This window comes from Rhipicephalus sanguineus, chromosome 1 (assembly GCF_013339695.2).
Source record: "Rhipicephalus sanguineus isolate Rsan-2018 chromosome 1, BIME_Rsan_1.4, whole genome shotgun sequence".
In the NCBI taxonomy this organism is placed as follows: domain Eukaryota; kingdom Metazoa; phylum Arthropoda; class Arachnida; order Ixodida; family Ixodidae; genus Rhipicephalus; species Rhipicephalus sanguineus.
The window spans coordinates 248681649-248706946 of NC_051176.1; the positions used below are offsets into that span (position 1 = coordinate 248681649).

The 25298-nt window shown below is 49.4% G+C and overlaps 1 protein-coding gene across 1 annotated transcript in view; it reads right to left on the reverse strand.

Moving 5' to 3' along the window:
• LOC119376879 (putative sodium-coupled neutral amino acid transporter 7) overlaps positions 1 to 25298 on the reverse strand; it is a 47939-nt gene that overhangs the window by 11966 nt on the left and 10675 nt on the right. The window contains exons 3-6 of the mRNA XM_037646559.2: positions 12763 to 12961; positions 10464 to 10599; positions 3888 to 3980; positions 3493 to 3550 (exon numbers count right to left, since the gene is read on the reverse strand). Coding sequence (XP_037502487.1) covers positions 3493 to 3550; positions 3888 to 3980; positions 10464 to 10599; positions 12763 to 12961 — 486 coding nt within the window. The remainder of the gene's footprint in view (positions 1 to 3492; positions 3551 to 3887; positions 3981 to 10463; positions 10600 to 12762; positions 12962 to 25298) is intronic.

The following is a 25298-nucleotide window of genomic DNA, read 5'->3' on the forward strand; positions in this document are numbered from 1 at the left end:
CTCGCACTGCGTATTGATCGGTCTTCTCAGCGGGCAAACGCTGCTGCTTCTGTTTCTTTATTCAGTGCATTCGTTTCGTTTGGTGCTGACACAAAACGTGGGCAAATGCGACGCCTTTTTTTAATGCTCCTTAATTATCGTTCCCTTTGCATTCCAGTGAACTTGCCGCACTCTTTCATCAACAAATTCATAGACCAAAGCTTCACCACTTCGAGATTGCTGGTGGAAGGAGAAGCAGTCTACGAGACCGAGCATGTAGTAGCATGCAACGCCAAGGAAAAGAAAGAAAATACAGTAAAGTTCGCCAGATTTCTTCCGCAAACGTCGACTGTGAACTAGGACCTACATAAACTTGAAATAACTGCAGCAACCAGCAGCCGCAAAACAGTATAGTCAATATTTGACTAGTACCCCAGCAATTTTGGCATCAGTGTCGTGTCTAACGCCAACAGGGTGGCATCTTTCCCACGTAAATAAATGAGGCTCTAAAAAAATACATGGGGTTGGCCGGTGGGCCGATCACGGAGGCAATGCAAAATTTATGTAGCTTATGAAGGCGAAAGCCCTAGATGCCTCATCAAATGGGAAGGTTGCCCGTCGGCGTCCCGCGTCGGCGGCGTCAACACGAGCGATGCAAAAAGTAACCGTCGCGTGATGGTGTCACCATATGACGTCATCATGACGTCACAGATCGCCAAAATATATGGCGTCATTATGACGTCACATAACGTGACGTCACACGATGGCGTGTTCACACGTCATGGTCGCTTTGCTTTGCCTCCATGATCGGTCACGGAGGCCGTGCAAAACCGCGTTAGGTACAGAACGCTTTTGGAGGAGGGCGCGGGAGAATCAGTACATCGACTGACAAGAAGAAGATGGCTTTCGCCTTCTAGTCATCTTTAACGAATGCATAAGGGACCCTGTGAGTTTTTTAATTCAACGTATCTAAATAATGACTTGCGCATCTGCAGCCGATTTTGTGAACGCTGAGCACGGGGCCGACGATCAAGAGGTCGCACTGGAGGGTTCTGAGATGGCATTGCACGTGGTAAAAGGTAGCGCTTTTACCATCCTGTGGCAGATGAGCATCATTTGCCGGCGGGAAGCGCGCGCGAGCCATCGTCTCAGTGCGCGCTGTCGGCTACTCACCGAACATCGCAGGCCCGACGCAGTAACGAAAGTCTTCGTCGCGGAAATGCATGTTGCACACAAGACTCGTAGCCGATGGCCACTTGCCGCTTCTTAGCTTTACAACCCATGCCTCACGTAGTTTCTTGTCCCGCGGTTACCGGTGCAGGCTGACACTGGGCTCCGTGGCGTAAGCGCGGCACTGCGGCACCGAGCGGTAGAGCCCCATGTTCGTCGCCTTCGGAGGCAGCCACTCTATTGCAATGGTTTCAATTGAGTATAAAATGAGATAAAACTTTCGAATTTGAACAGACCGCAGCGCATGTGGGACTTGAAACTCGTTTTCAAAGCACGCGGCAGTGCGCCACAAGCAGTCGACGCGGCCGCTGAGACCACGTGATCCTGCCAAGCACGTCACGCCGACGGTGGCGCCAGCGTTTCCAGTGGTGGGCCTCGAGGCCAATAGTAAAACAATTCTGAATTGGCGATAATTCTTAGAAGTTGCTATCTCTATAGCTCCAGAGGAAAATAATCTTACAGCCATGCAATTTAGTGTTGTGCAATTTTAAACACCTAAATCGTTAAATGTCTTGGTCTTAGTTGCTTGGTAAGCGAACAACATGCTTTTAAAAATTACCGTAACTAGCTCTTAAAGGAATCCTGACACAAAAGTTTTCACCCCGCGTTTTTTTGCTGCAACGTGTTGCTGGGGGCCTGTTAGTCATAACACGGCACATCGTTTGCTGCAGCGCGCGACAGATAATTACAAGCTCCTCATTACCGACACAGCCTCAGTTTCGGTTTGACAGAGCTCCAAAAACGACAAGCCGCCGGGTGCAACTATCACCACCTAGTGAGTGAAACGCTCGGTCACGTGAGCACACAGAACAGTGACGCATTTCCGCGCGGTCTGTCGTCGTCGGGCTCATCGTCGTCTGATGGCGACGATTTTCTTGCGGCGGGGATGGAAGGAATTTTCGACGTGGCGAATCACTTCAGGTTTGACCCGCTGGCGAGGAGCGATTCGTCGGGAAGCACGTCAAAACAGAAATGGCGGCTACGACGTCATCATAACTTGTACCGGCTGCAACGGTTACGTAGGGGAAGTAGGGGGGTCACCTCGGGTCACCTCCGAGGGTGTCAATGCACCAGGTGCGGCCTATAATGCTGGATCGCGCTCGCGAACTTAAAAATTCATATAAAATACCTTCCAAGCTTTATTCGCCGTCGCTATTTTGCAGATGATACACGCACGTGCACAGGAATCGATCCAGCAGGCTATCTCGACCGCAAAATTTTGTGTCAGTACCCCCTTAAGTGATTTTATCCAAATTGTGATAAAATAAACAGCTGAACTTTCTCGAAACTGCAGAAAGAGTTATTTTGCTTCTCATAGTATTGTTAAGTGGTGCAACCCGATGATTGGCAAGGTATACGATGAAAACAGATAGCGAACAGGACGAGGAAGACGCCACAAAAAAAAAAAAAAAAAAAAAAGTCACGTTCGTGGAAATTTCTCCTTATAGCATTAAAGAGGGCATTTTATGCTCGTACCAAAAACGCACAGGTATAGGACCACTTTTATAAACACATCGAGACTCGTGCCATTGCATACGAATGAAACTATGTGTGAAATATAAAAGTTTCCAGATGCCATTTTTCCTTGAAATAGTTGACAGCAAGTACACGACGTTTAACTTGCACGACACTGGTTATATTCGCTCGTTCCCTGACTCGCACTGGCGTTTATCTGCTCTCAGGGGCGTAGCCAAGGGGGGGGGGGTTGGGGGGGTTCAAACCCCCCCCGAAATTTTTCAGTTTTGCTTGCGTATATATACACGCACACATACAAACGCACGCACGAACATACATAAAGTATGGTTGAACCCCCCCCCCCCGAAAAAAATTTCTGGCTACGCCCCTGTCTGCTCTATAAACAGCATACTGACAACTACACTTAAACGGCATTTACATAAGATTTTGAAGTAATCTAAAATATGTTTCATTAATTTGGTCCCTGTTCCTACAAATATATCCACGCCCAAATGTTCATGCAACGCTTTCAGCACTTGCAGCCAGTTACTCTTCAAGTCTCAAACAAAGCACTTCGAGCCATTTTATAACTGCCACACATCCAAGTGGTTGTGACAACACCCCAACCAAATCATTTTGTTGTGTCTAACAAAGAAATGACCCCCTCGAAAAAATTCCGCTTCTTTCGTTCACTTAGGCCCACATATGTCATGCCTGCGTGAGACACTGGCACATGATTGTATCGCCAACATGCACAGAACGCAGCGCCATGTGGGTAAAACTTATTTCTTACTTGGAAGGGTTACAAACAACGTTGGATACACTTACCTGATACGCAAAGCAGATCACTGGCAGAGTTATAACAAGGTCGATAAGGTTGTCCGGTCTGCACATAAGAGAAACGAGGCATCACACACATGCAGTCACTGCACCCATTCATTCTCAACGGTACACATGCATCGGTAAAAAAAATTCGCAGCTCAGGGATGATATAAGGACGAAGTTAATTTATTGAGCTGCGTTCGAGTGTGGCTCCGATGGTTAGAAAAAACGGCAAGTCAGGTTGTCTTCCGAAAAGTGCAAGGCGCCGGACCAACACCTTATGAAGATCCTCACTCATGCATGGCACGCCATTAGCAACGAGGACCAAGAAACCTTTGCAACGTCTTTTTTTGTTCGCGCAACATACCCGCCCCTAGAGGGTTTTAACACTGAAGACTTACTTTGTCTTCATGGTGACCTTCTCCAGCTCTTCCGTAGAAAAAATAAATATCGTCAGGAAAACAGGGTACAGCATGACGAAGATTCCGAGCGAGCTAAAGAAGTAAAGAAGAAAGGAAGAAGAATTAGTACATTGTGCACCTTCTGATGTATACATACTTTCCACAATAAGTCTGCCCCGCGACAGGAAGGTACAACACGAGCGCTGTGCCTTAAGAACCACAGTTTATTGGTGCACGCAATAGCGACACGTAAGGCACAAACGATATTTTGAGCGACGCTTCTGACCAGGGGCCCGGCAACAATTTTTCAAGTAACCATCGAATGGCTTCCCTAAAGGAGTTTATTGCCTCACGAATCGACCGCAGCAAACATTTTTAGAAGCAGTCAATTAGTGAGGAGTTAGATTTGTCGCACGCTGTCACTGCTTTCTCTCTTCTCTCATCCCGACGAGAGCGCTGGCAGCTAAGCAGGGAGAAATGGCACAAGGGAAAGAAGTAACGTCACGCGCGCGTCATGACCTTGAGTACTTTTTTTTTCTTCGCGTGGCTTACTTTCAGTGTGATCGTGAGCAAGGGCGCGGGCACGTGGCGGCCTCCCGCGGCGGCCGCGGTAACTATGCAGCCCACGATGCTCAAATCAGCCGTGGATTCGGGCATATGGCGCGGTCATTTTGGGTATATATGGCATCATTTGTAGAACGAAGAGGGAACGCTTTCTAGCGGACTGAGAATTATTTGCAAATTCCAGGACGCGTGCTGCGCTATAATCTTTGACTCGCGTGTTCTCCGGAGCCTCGACTACCGATTGACAGAGTTTTCTGACCATGCTGAAAGAGTGTTGCAGGGCCCCTTTAATACGCTGGACCCTGCTTATGTGAATGCTGTGCAGACCATGCATGACGCTAATATGTACCATACTTATTTTTTATTGATAAACAGTTTATCGTCAAATGATCAGAGCTAAATCGGTTGTCGATTTCCTTTGTGCGTAGTTTCTTGGTTGCCAAGGCTTCATCAGCGGCAGATTGTTGCATTTGCAAATTCAGAATGCGCAGCCCTATTTTATAATTTGAATGGATTTCACTGCGATTTCCTCAGATTTATTGTGGTCGGAGCTTGGACTCGCCGCCAGTATAGACTAGAAAACCTGGGCCAGGGGGCGCTGCTGCGCCTTTCTGAAAAGCACCCCCTTTCTCGGAAATCTCTGGAAATCTCGTTATGCGTTCGCGCACGGCGCGACGCCGGCGGTTTGTTTACATTGCGGCTGCGTGCATTCTGTCTCGCTGCACGCGCGGGCGTGCTTGCTTTCTCTCTGCCCCTCTCGTTTTCTGCTCGCGCTACGGGTGCGCCTTCGGCGGTCGTGCGCGTTCACCTCTCGCACTGTGCTGAGCAGCAGTGCGCGTGCTCTTGCTCGCGGTGTTCACGCGAGCGTGCTTGCGCGCTAACCTCGCGGTGCGCTTGCTCCAGCGTTATATTGAACTGCGGGTCGTGGTCTCGTGGGGCCAGTGGAGATGGCGTAGAGCACGTTTGTCAAGAGACTGGCCAAGAAAGCCACTCTTTTGGCGACGGTAATGCCCAGATGGTCGAGAAAATGAAAGCTTGAAAATAAATTAGTGCGTCATGCTTTTAGAATGGTGAATAGAACTGGCACAATGATCGCGCAGAACATTTATGACGAGAGCTTCTGCGACCTCGGTATGAAAATAAAACGCAAAAAAAAATAATTAGTCACCGTGCTTCAAAACGTGTGAATATGAGAGAGGCATTTATAAATGACACAACCAGCATGGACTAATTCATGCCAAGCCGAGTTTGGCATGAAAACCACCCGAAAACGGGCGTGTCCCCCCGAAAACAGATTTTAAGCTGGGCTTCTTGGTAAACGATTTTTGGGGAGAACTGCACAAGGGCAGATGAGAACAAGAACAAGGACAACAAGGGAACGAAGACGATATATGACGAACGCTTCGTTCCTATGTTGTCCTTGTTCTCGTCGCGCTGTTTTATTCTCTGCTCTAATTATGAACCGATTAGCCCTCATCAAGATGTTACCAATGTACGAAGGCGAAACAAGAAAGGTGCGTTCGCGTTTGTTAGCTTCACTGTTCCGTTCTTGCACATAAGTTTTCCCCAAGTTTGAGGTGGGCTGTTTTCGTAGTCTTGCGGTTTCCGAAAATAGAACAGCGCGAAGAAAAAACGCAGTGACTATTCTGTGGTCCCGACCACAAGATAAACTGCAGCTTTATTCTGTGGACCAGACCACGAAATAAAGTGCAGCGTTATTTTGTGGACCACACAATGAAGTTGTACCACTGGTTGTGCGCTGTGGGCCGTGCAGAATGTACCGTATCCCAAGCAGCCCACCTCTCTTGACGGTTTCTGCGCACCAGACCACAGAATATAGCCCCAATCTATTATGTGGACCAGACCACTGGATAAACTGCAGCTTTGTTCTGTGAACTAGACCACAAACTAAAGTGCAGTTTTATTTTGTGAACCACACCAAAGAGACTTGTGCTGTGGACCGTGCGCACCGGACATCGCTGTAGCCCAAACAGCCCACCTCTCTTGACGACGAATTTCTCACAAATTGGGAGGGTTTATTCTGTGGTCTAATTCACAGAATAAGCGCTGCGCCCTCCTCTCTTGACGACAGCTTCTCTCGCGAATCGAAATATTCGCTCGCAGCTTTGTAAATAAGTCCGGACCAAGGAGGTCATTTCCGGGCATAGTACGCGAGATGGAAGGCGCTTATAAGTGAAAGGTTCGAAATTCGAAGGCGAAGCCCACCTTTGGTATGCTTGCTGGTCTGACATGCCAAAGAAGGTAAAGTTGTGAATTGAATCAGCAAAAAGAAGGCGTGTAATAACAAATGACAGCGGTTCTAAAATTTTCTGGACCTGATCTGTCGCGTGCTGGAACACTTAAGTCACTTTCACCACAGTACATTTGTGTCATGCAAAAAAAAAGTGCACTAAGATCTGCACGGGATACTCAGATTTTGAGCGATCCCCCGATTGTGCGAACACTGCCACAGATCTTCCGAAAAACAGCGTCAACGCCACCGCGAGAAGGGAATCATAACGACAAAGGGCGACGCTACTAAAATATTCTGGCACCGATCTATCGCGTCAGGACACACTTCAGTCATTTTCACCGCAGTGCATTAGTGTCGTGCAAAAAAAGTGCATTGAGATTGCTAAGGGGCTACGTTAGCTGTTTCTGTAAAGTTTTCAGACGTTGACGATCATACAAGTACTCGTAATTATACGGTACGTGCAAGTGTATTTACTTGCGACAAAGTGTGCTGTGTCCAGTGACAACTAGTAGGTTCTCGCCAATCTTACTGCGCTTTTTTTTTTTTTTTTTTGCTTGACACAGGTGCACTGCGGCGAAAGTGGCTTAAGCGTTGCGTACTCGATAGATCAAGACCATAAAATTTTATGCACGCTGTCATTTGTTATTATTGTTTTCTTTTCGCCGTGGCGTTAGCGTTCTCTTTCGGGTGATTTACAACCGCGCCCATTCAGAAGGATTGCTCAAAATTCGAGTCTCCCGTGCAAATGTTTGTGCACTTTTTTCACATGACACAAGCGTACTGTGGTGAAAGTGACTTCAGTGTTCCGCACGCGATAGATCAAGTCCACGGAATTTTAGAACTGCCGTCATTTGTTATTATACGCCTTCGTTTTGCTGCTTCCGTTCACAATAACAAGTTTATCTGCGGCTGATATCAATACTCGCATATGTCAGAACATTGGAATCTTTCACGCATACGCGTCTTCAGTATCGATTCACAAAACGGCGAGCGAATATTGCGATTCGCGAGAGAAGCTGTTGTCAAGAGAGAAGAAAGCAGTGTCTGATCTATGGACCATACCACAAATAAACCCTCGCAATTTGTGACAGAAAATCGTCGTCAAGAGAGGTGGGCTGTTTGTGCTACAGCGAAGTCTGGTGCGCACGGTCCACAGCACAAGTCTACTTGGTGTGGGGTGGTCCACAAAATGAAGCTGCAGTTTACCCTGTGGTCTGGTCCACAGAATTGATTGGGACTATATTCTGTCGTCTGGTGCACAGAAACCGTCGTCATGAGAGGTGGGCTGCTTGGGCTACAGTGCATTCTGTACAGCCCACAGCGCGCAAGTTTATTGTGTGGTCCACAAAATAACGCTGCATTTTATTTTGTGGTCTAGTCCACAGAATAACGCTGGAGTTTATCCTGTAATCTTGTTTATTTCTTCCCAATGTCATTTCAGAGCAACATAAAAGCCGCATTGCTAAAATTTGTGGAAACGAAGATGCGCGCGCGCACACACAACGCACACACACACACACACACACACACACACACACACACACACACACACACACAGTCTGTTTCCAATAGCAGCACTTGAGCGAATAATAATATCTGGGGTTTTACGTCCCAAAACCACGATATGATTATGAGAGACGCCGTAGTGGAGGGCTCCGGAAATTTCGACCATCTGGTGTTCTTTAACGTGCACCTAAATCTAAGTACACGGGCCTCTACCATTTCGCCTCCATCGAAATGCGACCGCCGCGGCCGGGATCGAACCCGCGACCTTCGGGTTAGCAGCCGAGCACCGTAACCGCTATACCACCGCGGCGGACAGCACTTGAGCGAACGGTAACACTTTGTGCTGCTTTGCCTCAAACACGGGCGAGATTTTTTTTAACCAATTACAACGGCTTTGTACACAGTAGTCAATGTCTGGAAAGAACGGAATGCTGCAATATCCGTTGCACCAATATGGTCTCTTTACGCGTTTGAAATAAAAAAGGACAAGTAGCTTGAGCGCCTGCTACTGCGAGATACAAAAATGTTTGTCATCATATAGTGGATGAACGACGCATAAAACGATCAGAAATGGTCTTCGTATTGGTGAGGAGTGCGTACAATAAATGATACAAGGACTTTCAAAGGCTTATTAGAATAAACTCATCGAATTAGTAATGATAAAAAATACAATCGCCATTTGTGCATTTATGTGATGAATCTAAAATACCGAACCCGTTCTGTCACGCGGCTGCCTCACGGGCTCGCAGGCCACAAGTAGGAGTATCGGAGAGCAGCAGTGCAGATACGCAATCGTGATCATTGTGTTAAATATTAGCAGTATGCGCCGTACCACAACGGATTTTCACATCGGCGATGTTCCAGTGTGCTCTTCCCTGAAGGTACTGAATGGGCTCGATGATATGGGAGGAGTCGACTAAACTTTAGTGCTGGATGCGTAAGGACCACTCGGTCTGCCGTACGACAATGATCAAAATAAGGCGCGCAAAATAAATGACGATTTGAGTCTGCGTATACAGCTTGGCGCTTGTTTTGCCTGTGCATTTCCCTTGAATATGCAGTTTCACACTTCAATTCAGTGCTTATAATCTTCTTAAGGCTGATGGGGCACTGCGCGGCATGGTGCGTACCGACTTGTGGAATGAGGTGGCTTTTGTTGCAACTTTGAAACGCTATCACCGGCAGCACGCGCTCCGCCGAAAACGTCGGCAGCGCGCAGTCGCTTCCGCGGGCGAGCCGACGACCTTCGACGTTTTCAGCGGCCCACCAGGGGAGCATCCGGCGCTGGCGTCGCGCGTACAAGTAAGTAAGTAAGTAAGTAAGGTGTTCCTATTCCCTTTTAACACAGGGCAGGCAGTTTAAGTGCCACAGGAAGAAAAAAAAAACTGATCTCCACTAGGAGGAGCTGGATGGCGCATCGAGCACGCGGGCGTGAAGCCACCGGAAGCCGCCGTTTTTGTCCCGGAAAAGAGCTTTTCTCTTCTTTTTTTAAAGAAATACCTGCTTGTAGCGCAGTAAACTGTACGAATCGACCGGAAAAGTCGTCAGGGAAGACATTTCACGCGTAAGTACCTCAAAGTTGCATTACTTTTTACGCATTTTTTACGTTGCAGCACTCCGCCGTATTTGGACGGTGTCGGCACGGCGTCTGTCGTCTATCGTGTAGCGTTCGTCGACGTCTAAAGTGAGCAGTAATTGCAGAGTTTGAAAAAATAAAAACGAAAAACCATCATAACAACAGCTGCCACCAGAGAATATTTGAATTGCGCGACTGAGACGCACAGAAGACGCCGGCTTCCGGGACAAACAGGGCACCTTCCGGTGGCTTCACAAGCGCCCGCCTCGCAGTGCGGGGATGCGCCGTCCAGCGTTTTTAATGGAGGTCAGTGGTACAAACTTTAGGTTGATAGAAAGGAGCTGCGTGTGCTCTCGCACAATCATGAGTACGCCGTCGCACGACAGTGGGTCACGGAGACGCACATATATCCACACATGGCGTCTACATATATCTTATCGCTACACATGTGCTAATTACTCCTATAGGTTTCTGCAATAAAACGCAGCCTGAATATTCTCACTGCCGCAAATATACGCGCTCAGAGCAACTATCGATTTACTAACGCGAATAACTCAAGAAGCATTCGGATGAAGTTCGCTCGCATTGACACTCATTACCCATGGTTTCTGCACAAAGTTTTCTGTGAACGTTTCGTCCGTTGTGCAGCGTCAATACTATGTAGCTGTTCACAAACCTGGCGTATTTGAGGAAGTCCAGACGCTGGAAGTAGCACAGCGGCATGATGAACAGCACGGCCGTGGCGAATGTGGTGAACTGGCGGTTCAGGTACCACTCGTGGCAGAAGACGGGCCCAAACAGCGATGCGAACACTGCGAGAACGTGCACGCGTACAGGCATTTCTCGAGGGTGGACGATGTCATGGCGCATGTGCGGCAGTCAAGACAGAGATGAGCAATTTCTCGCTTCACCAGCATAGCATGGAATGACTGATACGGAAGCATCATCTTACAATGCGCCGTCTTGACAACGCGCTTCGCAAATCATGCCTCCCAAAAATGTCTAGTAGCTTTGATAAACAAAAGAAGCGCCTTTCGCTAGCAGGTTACCTCGGCCATGTCCTTATTTCAGTGGCAGAAAAATGCGTTGACAATTTTAAACAATTACACAAGCGAGGTCAGTTCTTGCAGTGTGGAAAGGGTTGTGCCGTATGTGCACAATGTGTCGCATGCTTTAAAGAAAATTGGTAGGAACGTAAAGGTACAGATGTGCTACTTTCTGCTCCACAGAAAATCGGCATTTGCAAGGCCACAGATCCGTTAGTTAAGAGACGTACAGGGTGTAAAGAAGCATCAGTTTGTATCATGCGTAAAGAATGTGGTGTATTGCTTCCCATTTACATGCGGGAAAGTTTACAGTGGGCATCAGTTCGGGAGATGCCTTAACCCTTTGTGCGACAGCGGGACACATACGTCCCAATTTTCCGTCTGCAGAAAGAAATTTTCTCCCACATAACCCGTTGAAATTAGCGCGGTGCTAAGTCACTCATATCTTACATAGGTCTTCGTAATCTCGAGGAAAATTCTTTTACCACGCTTTCGAAGAGCGGAAGTAGTGTTGACGTTGAATCTCGACCGATTTTTTACGATAGCATCTGAATTTTCTTCTTCCGGTAGAAAGAACCTACCAATCAAAATGCCGGATAATTTCCTCTTTTTCTGGTTTTTCAGAGAGTTGATAACGTGTTTTTGTAAATTTGCGCAATAACTTGACCGATGAAGGCGTCGAAACAATCCCGTACGAAATTGCCATGCTCATCCCTCGGCGTATAATTGCGGATATTGGTGCGTGTAAATAGTTTTCTTGATATCATATACCTCTTGAAAAGTAGGCACACATTCAAGGACAACAGCTGTACTCGACAATTTCGACAGACAAAGCAAGGACAGGCAAATGGACAAAAAATTGGTTGGCGCATGCGGTGAAGTAAGCTTTACAGGAACAGACCACAGAGCTATGAAGGCTCACAAGAGGCGCTGGTGCAGGTGGTGTTCTACTACTGCAAATGAGGTCCGCACAATTCTCAGCACAACTTGAGAAGTGGTACTGTGTGTCACTTGCTTCGGCCGTTTCATCCCAAATACCCGTTGATGCGATTGCGAGGTGGTGCCTTCATGACTCAGTGGGACATTGTTCTCCCACGTTTTGAAAACACTCATGAGTCAGTGGGACATATCTGTCCACTTTTTTTTTCATTAAACTACTGGCTTGATTTTTACGAAATTTGTTTTATACTACTTCTTTGTAGTTTATATCAATATACCACGGCCGGTTTTTATATCATCGTGTAAAAATATAGGCACACCTACAAAGGGTTAATAAATAGGCTAAGAGAACGTCAGCAAAATTTGAGCAGATATCGCGATGGCCACGTGTCTGCATTGTAGTGATTGTAGATGCGAACCTTTGTTTAAAGAGTGCACTGTGATGTATAGTAATGCAGATAAAAAACGCGAGAGATTGTTGAGGCCGCCCTGTCAGCGAGCGCCGATGACAGCTGCGTCAGCTGCCCTTCGGTGGCGCTGGCTGCAAATGCTTTTGTGGACGCGGCAGGCTTTCATGTGCGTTGAGTGGGCATTTTTCGTGTACTGATCTACACTGTTGCTTCTGGTAATAAAAATTCAGTTGAATGTTAGCGCTCGTCCCGTTGTGCCTTCCTCGTCCGTGTCTGCTAGCGCTATGATACTTTTTTGGTGTTCGTCGAGGTTTTTTACTCGCAGCACACTGGTCGCAAAGATTCTAAACCGCAGCAAACTTGCTTACGGCCTCAAAACATCAGCGTCACTTGTGGAGACTCGTATCACAAGCTTAGCAAGCTTCAGAACCGACGCATAACGGTAATGTCTACCACTGTACCATAAGACTAAAACAGCATGTTCCAAATGAATGAAATTTGTCGTGGTTTAGCTTAAGGCCAACAACATTCCGTGTCGCATCCTATCGACGTTACGGTAACAAGAGAACAGTGATCTTACGCCTGTCGTACTGGTCGCCTATGACGATGAGGAAGGTGATGCTGATGCCATAGCACGACAGCAAGATCGAGATGGCCGCAATCTGCTGGGCTCGCCGGCCACACGTGGTCAGCAGCACGTCGTGGAACGTGTTGTCACCGTTCAGGTCGGAGCAGTAGCCCAGGATCAGCATGGTCACCACATTCAGGCAGATCATGAGCTGCGACAAAGGCGTGGTTACATTACTCATTTGAAAGAAAGCGCACGCCCTCACCATTAACACTGCAGCTAGCTTCAATGCAAACCCTGTCATGCGTCATGTAGCACTTCCTTAAAGTTTGGCGATACGACAAACCTTACAATGTTTTGAAGCATGCTCCATGTAAAACATGCTGGCGAGATTTTTTTTAACGCGCAGCAAGTGTTTGAATACAGGCTTTCAGGATGAAAAACCACGTTTAATGTGAAATCAATCACAACTGAATTGCCCAGATTACGTACTGTCTCAAGATAATCTGTCAATCAACGAATGATCAGAGCATCTTTGAAGCAGCCTGTTTCATCGTGTCTGAAAAAAAATAAATAAAAGAAACAATTGCTGTTTTCCGAAATCCTAGGCTCAGACATGGCACTACTGAAAATGTACGCGCGTTGTGAACATGTTTCGCTATTCAGGCGTTTTTCAGGCTCGCATTCTCACAAGTAACGCTCTTGTGCGGCCTATTTGAATTCGACTTAACAGGGCGGTCACAACGTTAGACCTGCATGTACAGATGAAAGCATGAAAGCAGTAAAAAGAACCAGCGTAACAAAAGGGCATACTGCACCGCATATATAAATCCCCGACTGCGCAAACGTTCTTAAAGAAACCTATTTATGCTGTACAAATTATGCGGAAATGCCGCACACGTACTTTTGCCCACACAATTTTCGCCATAATCATTGGCCGTTTAGTGCACACGCTGCAGGGGTGTCCGATTCTTGCCGATTCGACCATCGTGTACTCGTGTGCTTACCGTGAAGAAAGTGCACTGGTGCTCTGGAGGGGGCACCGAAAAATTGTAGGGAAAGCCATGCATATATAGGGTACCGTATGCGCTGGGCTTAGCGAGGAGCTCGCCAGAATTTGCACTCCTGTGCACATGTTTACATAGGAGAAACTGGAAACTTCAAGAGTAGATTACGAGAGCACTGCAATGACGTCAAGAACAAAAAGGTGACGTCCAGTGTCCTCGGAGAGCATGCATGTGTCCACGGGCCATGCGATAAGCTGGGAGGATATGCTTCCGTCATCGCCACGGAAAAGAAACTCCACGGATTCACTTGGAATTTTTACGATTCAAAACACTGCGCACACGCTAAACAAAAGTCGCGGTGTTCTTCCGCCAATATATGCGCGCACTGCTTGAAACAGGTGATAGGATGACCTTGTAACTAAGTTACACAGCTGTTGTTGCTTCATTGTGAACGAAGCTGCCGTGCGGGAGCCGAAATGTCTTTTCTTTATTAATATATTTTTACTGTGGTCGACGCTGTGTTTCTCTTCGTCCACGTCATGCATAGGGTGTAATGACCGGCTGGATATTGTCACGTGGTCATGACGTCGACGAAGACAGCAGCCGGCGTTTGCAGAATGAAACTGTTTATTTGGCCGAACTTGTGGCCGGGAAAGTAAGAACTAGAACTACAGCAATACACGCTGTACAATGATAGCGGCGAACAGGGCGTCGTCCGTCGATCAACTCACAAGCAGTCAAGCGCGTCGGCTTTTATACAGGCGCTATCGAACTTTCCAGCGATATCGCTGGTGGCGGCGTTATCTCTCGACAAAGCTGGAACATTCTCGTGCGGCGCGCAATCTTAACGGATTGTTCCAAAACAATCGCGAAGCTTCCTACACATCACGGCGAGGCCTGCGCAGCGCGTTGCCCACAGTCTCTGTGAGTGAAGCTTACACTCATAAAATATAAGACTCGCGGCAATGCCCCCCTCTGAAAAAGTACGTCCCGATGCTTAAAAATAGAACATGAATACATGCAATACTAAAGAAAACTAATGAAGAAAGCAAACATTAGAGTCGTCAGGTGCGCTAACGAGCATAGTACGGTTTAAGGCGCACCACATCCACGACCTCGGGTCGAGCTCGGCGCCTCTGGGAGTTCGTGATGCTGTCGGGGACAACCTCGTATAGTCGAGTGCGCCGAGACGTCGAAGTACCCTGTACGGTCCGAAGTATCGTCGAAGAAGCTTCTCGCTCAGTCCGCGTCGTCGTATTGGCGTCCAGCAGGGGCGTAGCCAGAAATTTTTTTCGGGGGGGGGGGGGGTTCAACCATACTTTATGTATGTTCGTGCGTGTGTTTGTATGTGTACGTGCCTATATACGCAAGCAAAACCGAAAAATTTCGGGGGGGGTTTGAACCCCCCCAACCCTCCCCCCCTTGGCTACGCCCCTGGCGTCCAGACCCAGACACGGTCGCCGGGCTGGTACTCGACGAAGCGTCGTCGAAGATTGTAGCGACGGCTGTCGGTGTGCTGCTGTGTCTTGATGCGCAGGCGGGCCAGCTGTCGAGCTTCTTCGGCACGTTGTAAGTAAGCGGCGGCGTCGACATTTTCTTCGTCGGTGACGTTGGGTAACATGGCGTCGAGCGTCGTCGCCGGGCTCCTTCCGTAGACCAACTTGTACGGCGTCATCTGCGTCGTTTCTTGGACGGCCGTGTTGTAAGCGAAGGTCACGTACGGAAGGACGGCGTCCCACGTCTTGTGCTCAACGTCGACGTACATGGCGAGCATGTCGGCGATGGTCTTATTTAGACGCTCGGTGAGGCCATTTGTCTGCGGGTGGTAGGCGGTGGTGCGGCGGTGGCTCGTCTCGCTGTCAAGATCGCCTGAGTTAGGTCCGCAGTAAAGGCGGTACCTCTGTCTGTGATAAGGACCTCTGGGGCGCCATGACGCAAGACGATGTTCTCCACGAAGAACTTGGCTACCTCGGAGGCACTGCCTTTGGGCAAGGCCTTTGTCTCGGCGTAGCGGGTGAGGTAGTCAGTCGCTACGACAATCCACTTGTTGCCGGAAGTCGACGTCGGGAACGGCCCCAGTAGGTCCATCCCGATTTGCTGGAACGGCCGGTGCGGTGGTTCGATTGGCTGCAGAAGTCCCGCTGGCTTAGTCGGCGGTGTCTTCCGTCGCTGGCAATCTCGACAAGTCTTGACGTAGTGGGCGACGTCGGCAGCAAGGCGTGGCCAGTAGTATTTTTCCTGTATTCTGGCGAGCGTGCGGGAAACACCGAGGTGTCCAGCCGTTGGGTCGTCGTGTAGGGCCTGGAGGACTTCTGGTCGCAATGATGAGGGCACGACGAGAAGGTAGTCGGTTCGCAGTGGCGAGAAGTTTTTTTCAGGAGAACGCCGTTCCGTAAGAAAAACGACGGCAGTCCTCGCTTGAATATCCTCGGAACAACGGCGGTCTTGCACTCGAGGTACTCAATAAGGCCCCCCAGTTCCGCGTCGGCCCGTTGCCTTTCGGCGAAGTCGTCGGCACTTATAGTTCCGAGGAAGCAGTCATCGTCGTCGTCTTGCGGCGGCGCGTCGACGGGGGCACAAGACAGGCAGTCGGCGTCAGAGTGTTTTCGTCCGGACTTGTACACGACGGTAATGTCGAATTCTTGAAGCCTCAGACTCCATCGTGCGAGACGACCTGAAGGGTCCTTCAATTTAGCTAGCCAAGATAAGGCGTGATGGTCACTGACAACTTTGAAGGGCCTGCCATAGAGGTAGGGGCGAAACTTTGATGTAGCCCAGAGGATGGCAAGGCATTCCTTTTCTGTTGTGGAATAGTTTGATTCTGCCTTGGATAGTGACCGGCTAGCATAACTGATAACCCTTTCAAGCCCGTCAGTCTTTTGTACAAGGACGGCACCGAGTCCTACGCTGCTTGCGTCGGTGTGTATTTCCGTATCGGCGCAATCGTCGAAATGCGCAAGTATGGGTGGCGTCTGCAGGCGTCGTTTAAGTTCTTGAAAGGCTTGCACTTGCGCCGTTTCCCACCTGAATTCCACGTTATTCTTCGTGAGAAGAGTTAGTGGTTCGGCGATACGTGAAAAGTTTTTGACGAAGCGTCTGTAATAGGCGCATAAGCCGAGAAATTGGCGCACGGCCTTCTTGTCGGTGGGTGGCGCGAAGTCGGCGATGGCAGCTGTTTTCCGCGGGTCTGGGCGCACTCCAGACTTGCTGATCACATGACCCAGAAACAAGAGCTCGTCGTACGCGAATCGGCACTTTTCTCGCTTCAGGGTCAGTCCAGAAGCCTTGATTGCTTGAAGTACTGCTTCAAGCCGCCGGAGATGCTCGTCGAAGGTCGAGGAAAACACGACGACGTCGTCCAAATACACAAGGCACGTCTGCCACTTCAATCCGGCCAGTACGGTGTCCATGACACGCTGGAACGTCGCAGGTGCCGAGCAAAGACCGAAAGGCATGACCTTGAACTCAAAGAGGCCGTCGGGTGTTATATAGGCAGTCTTTTCTCGGTCTCTCTCGTCGACTTCGATTTGCCAGTAGCCGGTCTTGAGGTCCATCGACGAAAAGTACGTCGCGTTGTGAAGTCGATCCAGGGTGTCGTCTATTCGTGGGAGGGGGTACACGTCCTTCTTCGTGATTTTGTTCAGGCGCCGATAATCAACGCAGAAGCGCAGTGTCCCGTCCTTCTTCACTAACACCACGGGTGACGCCCACGGACTCTTGGACGGCTGGATGATGATGTCGCGTAGCATCTCGTCGACTTGTTTCTTTATCGCGTCGCGCTCTCGAGTCGAAACACTGTAGGGGCTCTGACGGAGGGGCCTCGCACTTTCCTCCGTTATAATTCGGTGTTTCGCCACCGGACTTTGTCGAATTCGTGATGACGACGAGAAGCAGTCCTTGTATTGCAGGAGCAGGGTTTTCAGCTGGTCTTGCTTGACCTTCGGGAGGCTCCGGTTGACGTTGAAATCTGGTTCGGGACCTCGATTCGTTGAAGCATGTTCGGCAGCATCGAAGAGGGCGAAAGCATTGCTGGCGGCCACACATTCGTCGATGTAGGCGACCGTCGTACCAATGTTGAGGTGCCTATATTCGTGGCTGAAATTTGTCAGCACTACCTTTGCTTTACCGTCCCGCAGTTCGGCTATACCTCTTGCGACGCAAATTTGACGGTTCAAGAGTAGTTGCTGATCGCCCTCGATGACGCCTTCAATGTTCGCAGGTTTTTCGGCGCCAACGGATATAATGACGCTGGAGCGCGGCGGGACGGTCACCTGCTCTTCTATCACGTTCAATGCATGGTTCCCTGGCGTCGCGTGGGGCGGGAGTGCTTTGTCTGAGGTTAGCGTTATCGACTCAGACCTAAGGTCAATGACGGCGCCGTGGTCTCTTAGGAAGTCCATTCCAAGTATCACATCCCTAGAGCAATTTTGTAGGATTACAAAGCTCGCAGGATAAGTACGGTTATTGATGGTGACTCTCGCCGTGCAGACACCAATCGGCGTTATCAGGTGGCCTCCAGCTGTCCGGATTTCGGGTCCACTCCAAGCGGTCTTTACTTTCTTCAGCTTGGTGGCGAACGGTCCACTGAAGACAGAATAGTCGGCTCCGGTGTCGACGAGAGCTGTGACGCTGTGGCCGTCGATAAGAACGTCGAGGTCGCTAGTTCGTCGTCTCGCGTTGCAGTTAGGTCGTGGCGTGGGGTCACGGCTGCGTCGGTGTGTTCCGCTGCTTCCATTTTGCGTCGTCGGGTCTTCACTCCGCGAGATTTCGTCGTCAGAGGTCTGTCCGGTTCGCGTCGTGTTCTGAAGGTGTCGTCGCGGCGTCGTGATGATGATATATGTTGTTTAATGGCGCAAGGGCCATTGATGGCCAAAGAGCGCCAGGAAATGGTGTAGGATGGGAACAATGATGATGTTTAGTGGCTGTATAAGGGCCTAAGATTCTGCGCACTAAAGGTGCGTAAAACATATATGTATTAAAATCATGAAAGTGGAGTGAAGCGTGCATGGTGAAGATGAGTTCTAGGTTATCGTGACGCTAAAATATAGAAGTGTTGTATTAGCACGGATGCCTCGTCAGCGCCCTTGGTCCCAAGGGCCAGGAGGCAGGTGCTCTCTTTTGATGTAGCATCCGCAGCAGCAGCCTCCCTTAGGAGGCCGTGCTACCGATCACCTGCATAGATGACATGAAAAGTATGTACGTCCTTTAAAAATGCATTCAATGCATCATATTTAAAAAGAGGTTCTCTACCTATGAACATTGCTGGATGAAGGGGTATGTGTTGCTTGAACGCCAGTGGAAAGTGTTTTTTTCTGTAAGCGTCTAGCTCAGAGCATTCAAGGAGTATGATGTACGGTAAGTGGATGGCCACATCTGTCACAGCTGGGTGGGTCACCACCGGACAAAAGGTGTGTGTGTGTGCTGTGTGTGTGTCCTATTCTAAGCCGACAGAGAGTGACCTCTGTACGGCGTGTTTTTGATGTAGGTGGCCAGTTACCGACGTATGGTTTGATCAGGTGTAACTTGTTATGCGTTTGTAGATCCCATAACTTCTGCCAGTGAGCCCTGAGCTTTTTCCGTATGTTTGGTTTTAGGTTCATCACGGGGACAGCAATTGAAGAGTTGGCAGCGCTTACGTTGGTTGACGTGGCCAGCTGGTCAGCCAACACATTTCCTTCAATGTCCCGGTGCCCTGGCACCCAGCACACGACGATATGTTGCTTGGAAGCGTACGCCGCGCAGAGTATTGAGTAGAGGGACATAATTACAGGATTTCTATGTTTTTTCTGACTTTTCAAAGCTTTCACGACACTCAAGGAGTCAGTGTATATAACTACCCTGGGTGTATTCAATTCTTTAATGCGTTTGACGGCTACGAATAACGCGTAAGCCTCGGCTGTGAAAATGCTTGTGCTAGTGGGTAGAACGCCGGCATCCGAGAAAGATGGGCCTACCGCTGCATATGACACGCCAGCATGGGACTTGGATGCATCAGTATAATATTCTGGGCAGTTATATTTATGTTGCAGCTCTAGGAAATACATCCGAATGTGTATAAGAGGGGCGTGCTTTGTGACAGCTACGAAGGATGTGTCACATTTTATAAGCTGCCACTGCCATGGCGGGAGCTGCATAGCGGGGGGAATGGGGTGATATTCAAGCAGTGGAAGATTTGTTTCTTCAGCTAGCTCTCTAACACGCAGTGAGAAAGGGCGTGCCATTGTGGGCCGATTGCGAAAAGTTGAGAGCTGGACAGATCGTTGATGGTAGAATATGCAGGGTGCTCACTGTTCGCGTTCACTTTAAGAAAATATATGAAAGAAGAATACGTTCTCTGCAGATGGAGTGACCACTCGTCCGATTCTACATAAAGGCTCTCAACTGGGCTTGTTCTAAATGCGCCTGTGGACAGGCGGATGCCTAGATGATGAACTGGGTCCAACATTTTCAGAGCACTTGGCGTGGCAGAGTGATAGACTATCGCCCCATAGTCGAGGCGTGAGCGTACAAGGCTTTTATACAGATTCATGAGGCATTTTCTGTCGCTTCCCCACGTTGTGCGTGACAGCACCTTTAGGATATTCATTGTTTTCATGCATTTATTCTTAAGATGTTTGATGTGTGGTGCAAAGGTTAACTTCGCATCCAAAATTATACCTAGGAACTTATGTTCTGTATTTACGGGCAGACGCTCACCCTTCATGACGATTTCAGGATCAGGGTGCAAGCCCCTTTTTCGTGAAAAAAGGACACAAGTGCTTTTCTGTGGGTTCAGTTCGAACCCGTTTTCATCAGCCCATTTGGACACCTTGTTAAGAGCAAGCTGAACCTGTCGCTCACAGATCCCAAGAGAACACGATTGAAAACCTATCTGAACATCGTCAACGTATGTTGAATAAAACATATTACGTGGGATGTACAAACGGAGAGAATTCATTTTTATAATAAAGAGCGTACAGCTGAGCACCCCGCCCTGTGGCACTCCGGTTTCCTGTATAAATGTTCGGGACAAAACACTACCCACTCGAACACGGAATGTGCGATCGGATAGATAGCTTTCAATGGCATTGAACATGTTACCGCGTATACCTATGTGTGAAAGGTCTCTCAGTATCCCAAACCTCCACGTCGTATCGTAGGCCTTCTCCATGTCGAGGAATACAGATAGGAAAAATTGATTATGAACAAAAGCTTCACGTATGCGTGCCTCAATACGTATGAGATGATCGGTGGTGGATCGGCCTTCTCTAAACCCGCACTGGTATGGGTCGAATAATTTGTTTGATTCAAGGAAGTGTAGTAAGCGGCAATTAATCATTTTTTCAAATACTTTGCAGAGGCAACTTGTTAACGCTATAGGTCTGTAACTTGATACAGCAGAGCGATCCTTTCCTTGCTTCAAAATTGGAATTATAACAGCCTCCTTCCAAGATGATGGGATCACACCCGAAAACCATATATAGTTGTAGAGCGTAAGGAGGGTCTTTTGTGTTTCAGAGGGTAGCTGCTTCAGCATCTCGTACATTATGCAGTCAGAACCTGGAGTAGATGTATTACAACAGTTCAGTGCCGTTTGCAGTTCTGCTAAGCAGAATGGTTCGTTGTACGCCTCATTTTTTGCAGATTTTCTTTCTAACTTTTGTTGTTCTATTCGTGCTTTGTACTTCTGGAAAGTTTCGGAGTAGTGTGAGGAGCTCGATATGTGTTCGAAATGTGTGCCAAGAAAATTAGCTTGATCCTCCAGGGTTTCCCCGAGGCTATTCACTAATGGCAGGGAATACACTTGTTGGCCCTTAATTTTTTTCACTTTATTCCACACTTTTCCCTCATCTGTGTACGAGTTGATACTCGATATGAACTTTGTCCAGCTTTCTCGTCTAGCTTGTCGGCGCGTTCTCCTTGCCTGCGATTTGACCTGCTTGAAATGTTCTAGGTTTTCTACTGTTGGGGAATCGCGAAGCAACGCCCACGCTTTGTTCTGATTCATCCGTGCTTTCCTACATGCATCGTTCCACCATGGAACTCGCCGCTTAGAACCCCGGCCGCTTGTTTGGGCAATACATTTAGATGCGGCGTCAAGTATAAAAGCTGTAAAATACGTGACAGCGTCGTTTATGGTCAGAGCGGACAGCTCAGTCCATGTCATATGTGTAAGGGTTCGATACTGTTCCCAATCAGCTGAGTCGACCTTCCTATTGAGGAACCTGCGGGGGTGGTTGGTCTTTGTTCGCCGTACTCAGGATGATTGGGAAGTGGTCACTTCCATAAGGGTTCTTAAGAACGTTCCATTTAAAAATGGGTAAGAGGGACGGCGATGTAATGCTAAGATCTATGGAGGAGTATGAGTTGTTTCCGAGGCTAAAATACGTAGGCTCCTTCATATTTAAAAGACATAGACTAGACGAACAGAGGAGCTGTTCAATGAGACGTCCTCGAGCATCGCAGCGAGAATCGCCCCAGAGGACATTGTGTGCATTAAAATCACCTAGAATTAAAAAGGGCTCTGGAAGTTCATCTATTAATGTATCTAAATCGCGTCTGTGAAGCTGATGATGTGGTGGTATATACACGGAGCATATGGTGATGAGCTTATTAAAAAGTACAGCTCGAATAGCCACTGCCTCAAGGGCCGTTTGGAGCTTCAAATGCTGGCATGCTAGACTTCTATCAGCTATAATGGCCACACCGCCAGATGATACGACTGCATCCTCGCGGTCTTTTCGGAAAGTAATGTATTGGCGAAGGAAGTTGGTGTGTTTGGGGGTTAGGTGCGTTTCTTGCACACACAGCACTTTCGGGTTGAACTTATTCAGAAGTTCTTGGACGTCATCTGGATTTCTAAGCAGTCCTCTTACGTTCCATTGTATGATTTTGTCCATGATGGGGAAAAGAAAAAAGTGCTGTGTGTAAGGAGGTCTGGGATGGGCTCATTTTACAGGGCCTTTGTGAGGCCCTGTAATTGGTGTTTTCTCCTTTTTGGAGCGGTCGAGGGAAGCTCGACGCTCCTTCGGCGCTTCCTGCGCCGTTTGGCTTGAAGTGGTGTCCATAGCCTCTTGCGAGGCATTGGACGCCCGCTCCACAGAGCGAGCTGTGCGTCGCTGAGACTTCGCCTCGGTGGACGAAGTCGTCCCCACCGAGCTGGAGGTCGATGGGACCCCCTTGGCCTCGTGATTGCCCTGGATGCTACCAGAACTTGTGGAGGCCACTGGTGTGGACAGGTTGGATGTGGGCAGGGCAGCGCTGGCTGCTCCCACCGTAGGGGCTAGTGGCGTTAGCCTCGGCACGCTAAGCGTGGACCGGGCAACTGCCAGGGGCCTTTGTGGTGCCGCCCCTCGATGCACCACTTCGGCGAAAGATGTTTTTAGAGCGAATGATGAGGAGATCCGTTGTCTTGCTTCCCTGAATGTAATATTTTCCTTGACTTTTATAGTTATTATTTCTTTTTCTTTCTTCCAGGCTGGGCATGCTCTGGAGTATGCGGGGTGACTACCTTCGCAGTTTGCACAGAGGACCTCGTCATGACTGCAGTCATCAGCACTGTGGCCGGTTGTGCCACACTTAGCACACGTCAGCTGCCCTCGGCAGCTCTGGGATGCATGGCCAAATCGCTGACATTTGAAACAGCGCCTCGGGTTTGGAATGAACGGTCGGACATTGAGTTTTACATAGCCAGTTTCAAGCGTCTCGGGTAAGGTGGTTGAGCTGAAGGTGACTATCAAGTGCTTTGTTGCTATTTCGTTGTTGTTGCGTCTGATTGTGATGCGCTGGACATGTGTTACACCTTGGTCCTTCCATCCATCAAGGAGCTCCTCTTCGTTCAATGTCATCAAGTCTTCGTCCGATACCACTCCCTTCACTGTATTCATGGTACGGTGTGCGCTCACAGAGACGGGGATGTTACCAAAGGCTACGAGGTGTGAGAGTTTATTGTACTGTTCCTTGTCTTTTAGTTCGAGAAGCAAATCTCCGCTTGCCATCTTTGTGGCCTTATAGCCGGTTCCAATGGTCTCTTTCAAGCACTTGGCCACAAGAAAGGGTGAGATTGTTCTAGCTTTTGTAGACGATTGTTCGCAGTGAACGACGTGGTATTTTGGGAAAATTTCTCTGTTTTTGGGCCAAAGGAGTGAACTTGCATCGGTGCGTACCCGTTTCGGGGGACGATCGGTGGTTACAGAGGGGGTCGAGGATCCCATGGAAAAAGGTGGATTTTTCGGTAACGGCGCCTGCCACCCACCACGGAGCCCAACAAGGGGACGTGGCAGAACATGTGAACAAGTCTGCACAACGCCAGCAGTACGCGGTTACCATAACCCAATATGGTTTATCCTAGGTTGGATAGCCACACAAGGTTAACCCTTGCCGCCAAGAAGGTTGGAAGTAAGTAGAAGATAGGAGAGGACAGGAAAGGCTAAAAGGGAGAGAGAAATACGAAGATGTGGGTAGAGAGATAGGAAAAGGCGACTGCCGATTTCCCCTAGGTGGGTCAGCCCAGGGGTGCCGTCTGCGTGAAGCCGGGGCCAAAGGGGTGTGTTGCCTCTGCGGGGGGCCTTAAAGGTCCAAACACCCGGCGTCGGCTCAACCCCCAGGATCCCCTTTTCCCCGGACACGGCAAAGCCACGCACGGCTAGGCGTGGGAGGGGGTCAACACCCCCCCGTTAGCTCGGGTCCGTGGTGTCGCTACACACCAAACGCCTGCTTGTGCAGACGCCCCTGCGGGGGTCGCGGCGTCGTCGTCGGCGGCGGAGGATCTTCGGTAGTTCGTCGTACAGCAACCGCACATCCATCGGTTGCTGCCCTTAGTTTTCCGGATGCGGGCTAGGCGACCGGCCCCGGTTTGGGCCAGTGTATGGCCGGCGGTGCGGTGACATGTAGCGGCCGGGCGACGGCGAGCGGGAAGGTCGTCGTTCTTGCCCCTGTGTTCCGGTGAGGTAGTCGATGTCGCGCGGCCGTTCGCCTGGCTGCGGGCGCGGCGCGTTGATAGCGAATCCGCGTAGTCCCATCTGTCGGTACTGGCAGCGGCGGTACATGTGGCCGGCCTCTCCGCAGTGGTAGCAGAGCGGGCGGTTGTCGAGGGCACGCCAGACATCGGTCTTCTTCGGGGTGTTGCGCTGACCGACAGGTGGTAGGTAGGGCGTCGGTGGCGGCGGCGGCGTCTGGCGACGGTACTGCGGCGGTGTGGCGTCTTGGCGGGGGCGTGGAGGAGGAGCATGACGGCGGGCTGCAGCAGCATAGCTAATAGCTTGCGGCTGCGGCTCTGCTAGCTGAGGCGCGCCGAGTGAATGCTGGATCTCCTGGCGCACGACGTCGGCGATGGACTCTACTTGAGGTTGCGACGGAGATAGAATTTTTCGCAACTCCTCTTGCACGATTTCTCGAATCGTCTCACGCAGGTCGGTGGGTCCTAGGGCTTGAACGTCGGCGTAGCTTGTAGCCGAGAAGCTGCGGTTGTATTGCCGCGTTCGCATCTGAAGCGTTTTCTCGATCGTGGAAGCCTCCGATGCAAATTCGGCGACCGTGTTCGGCGGGTTCCTTATCAATCCA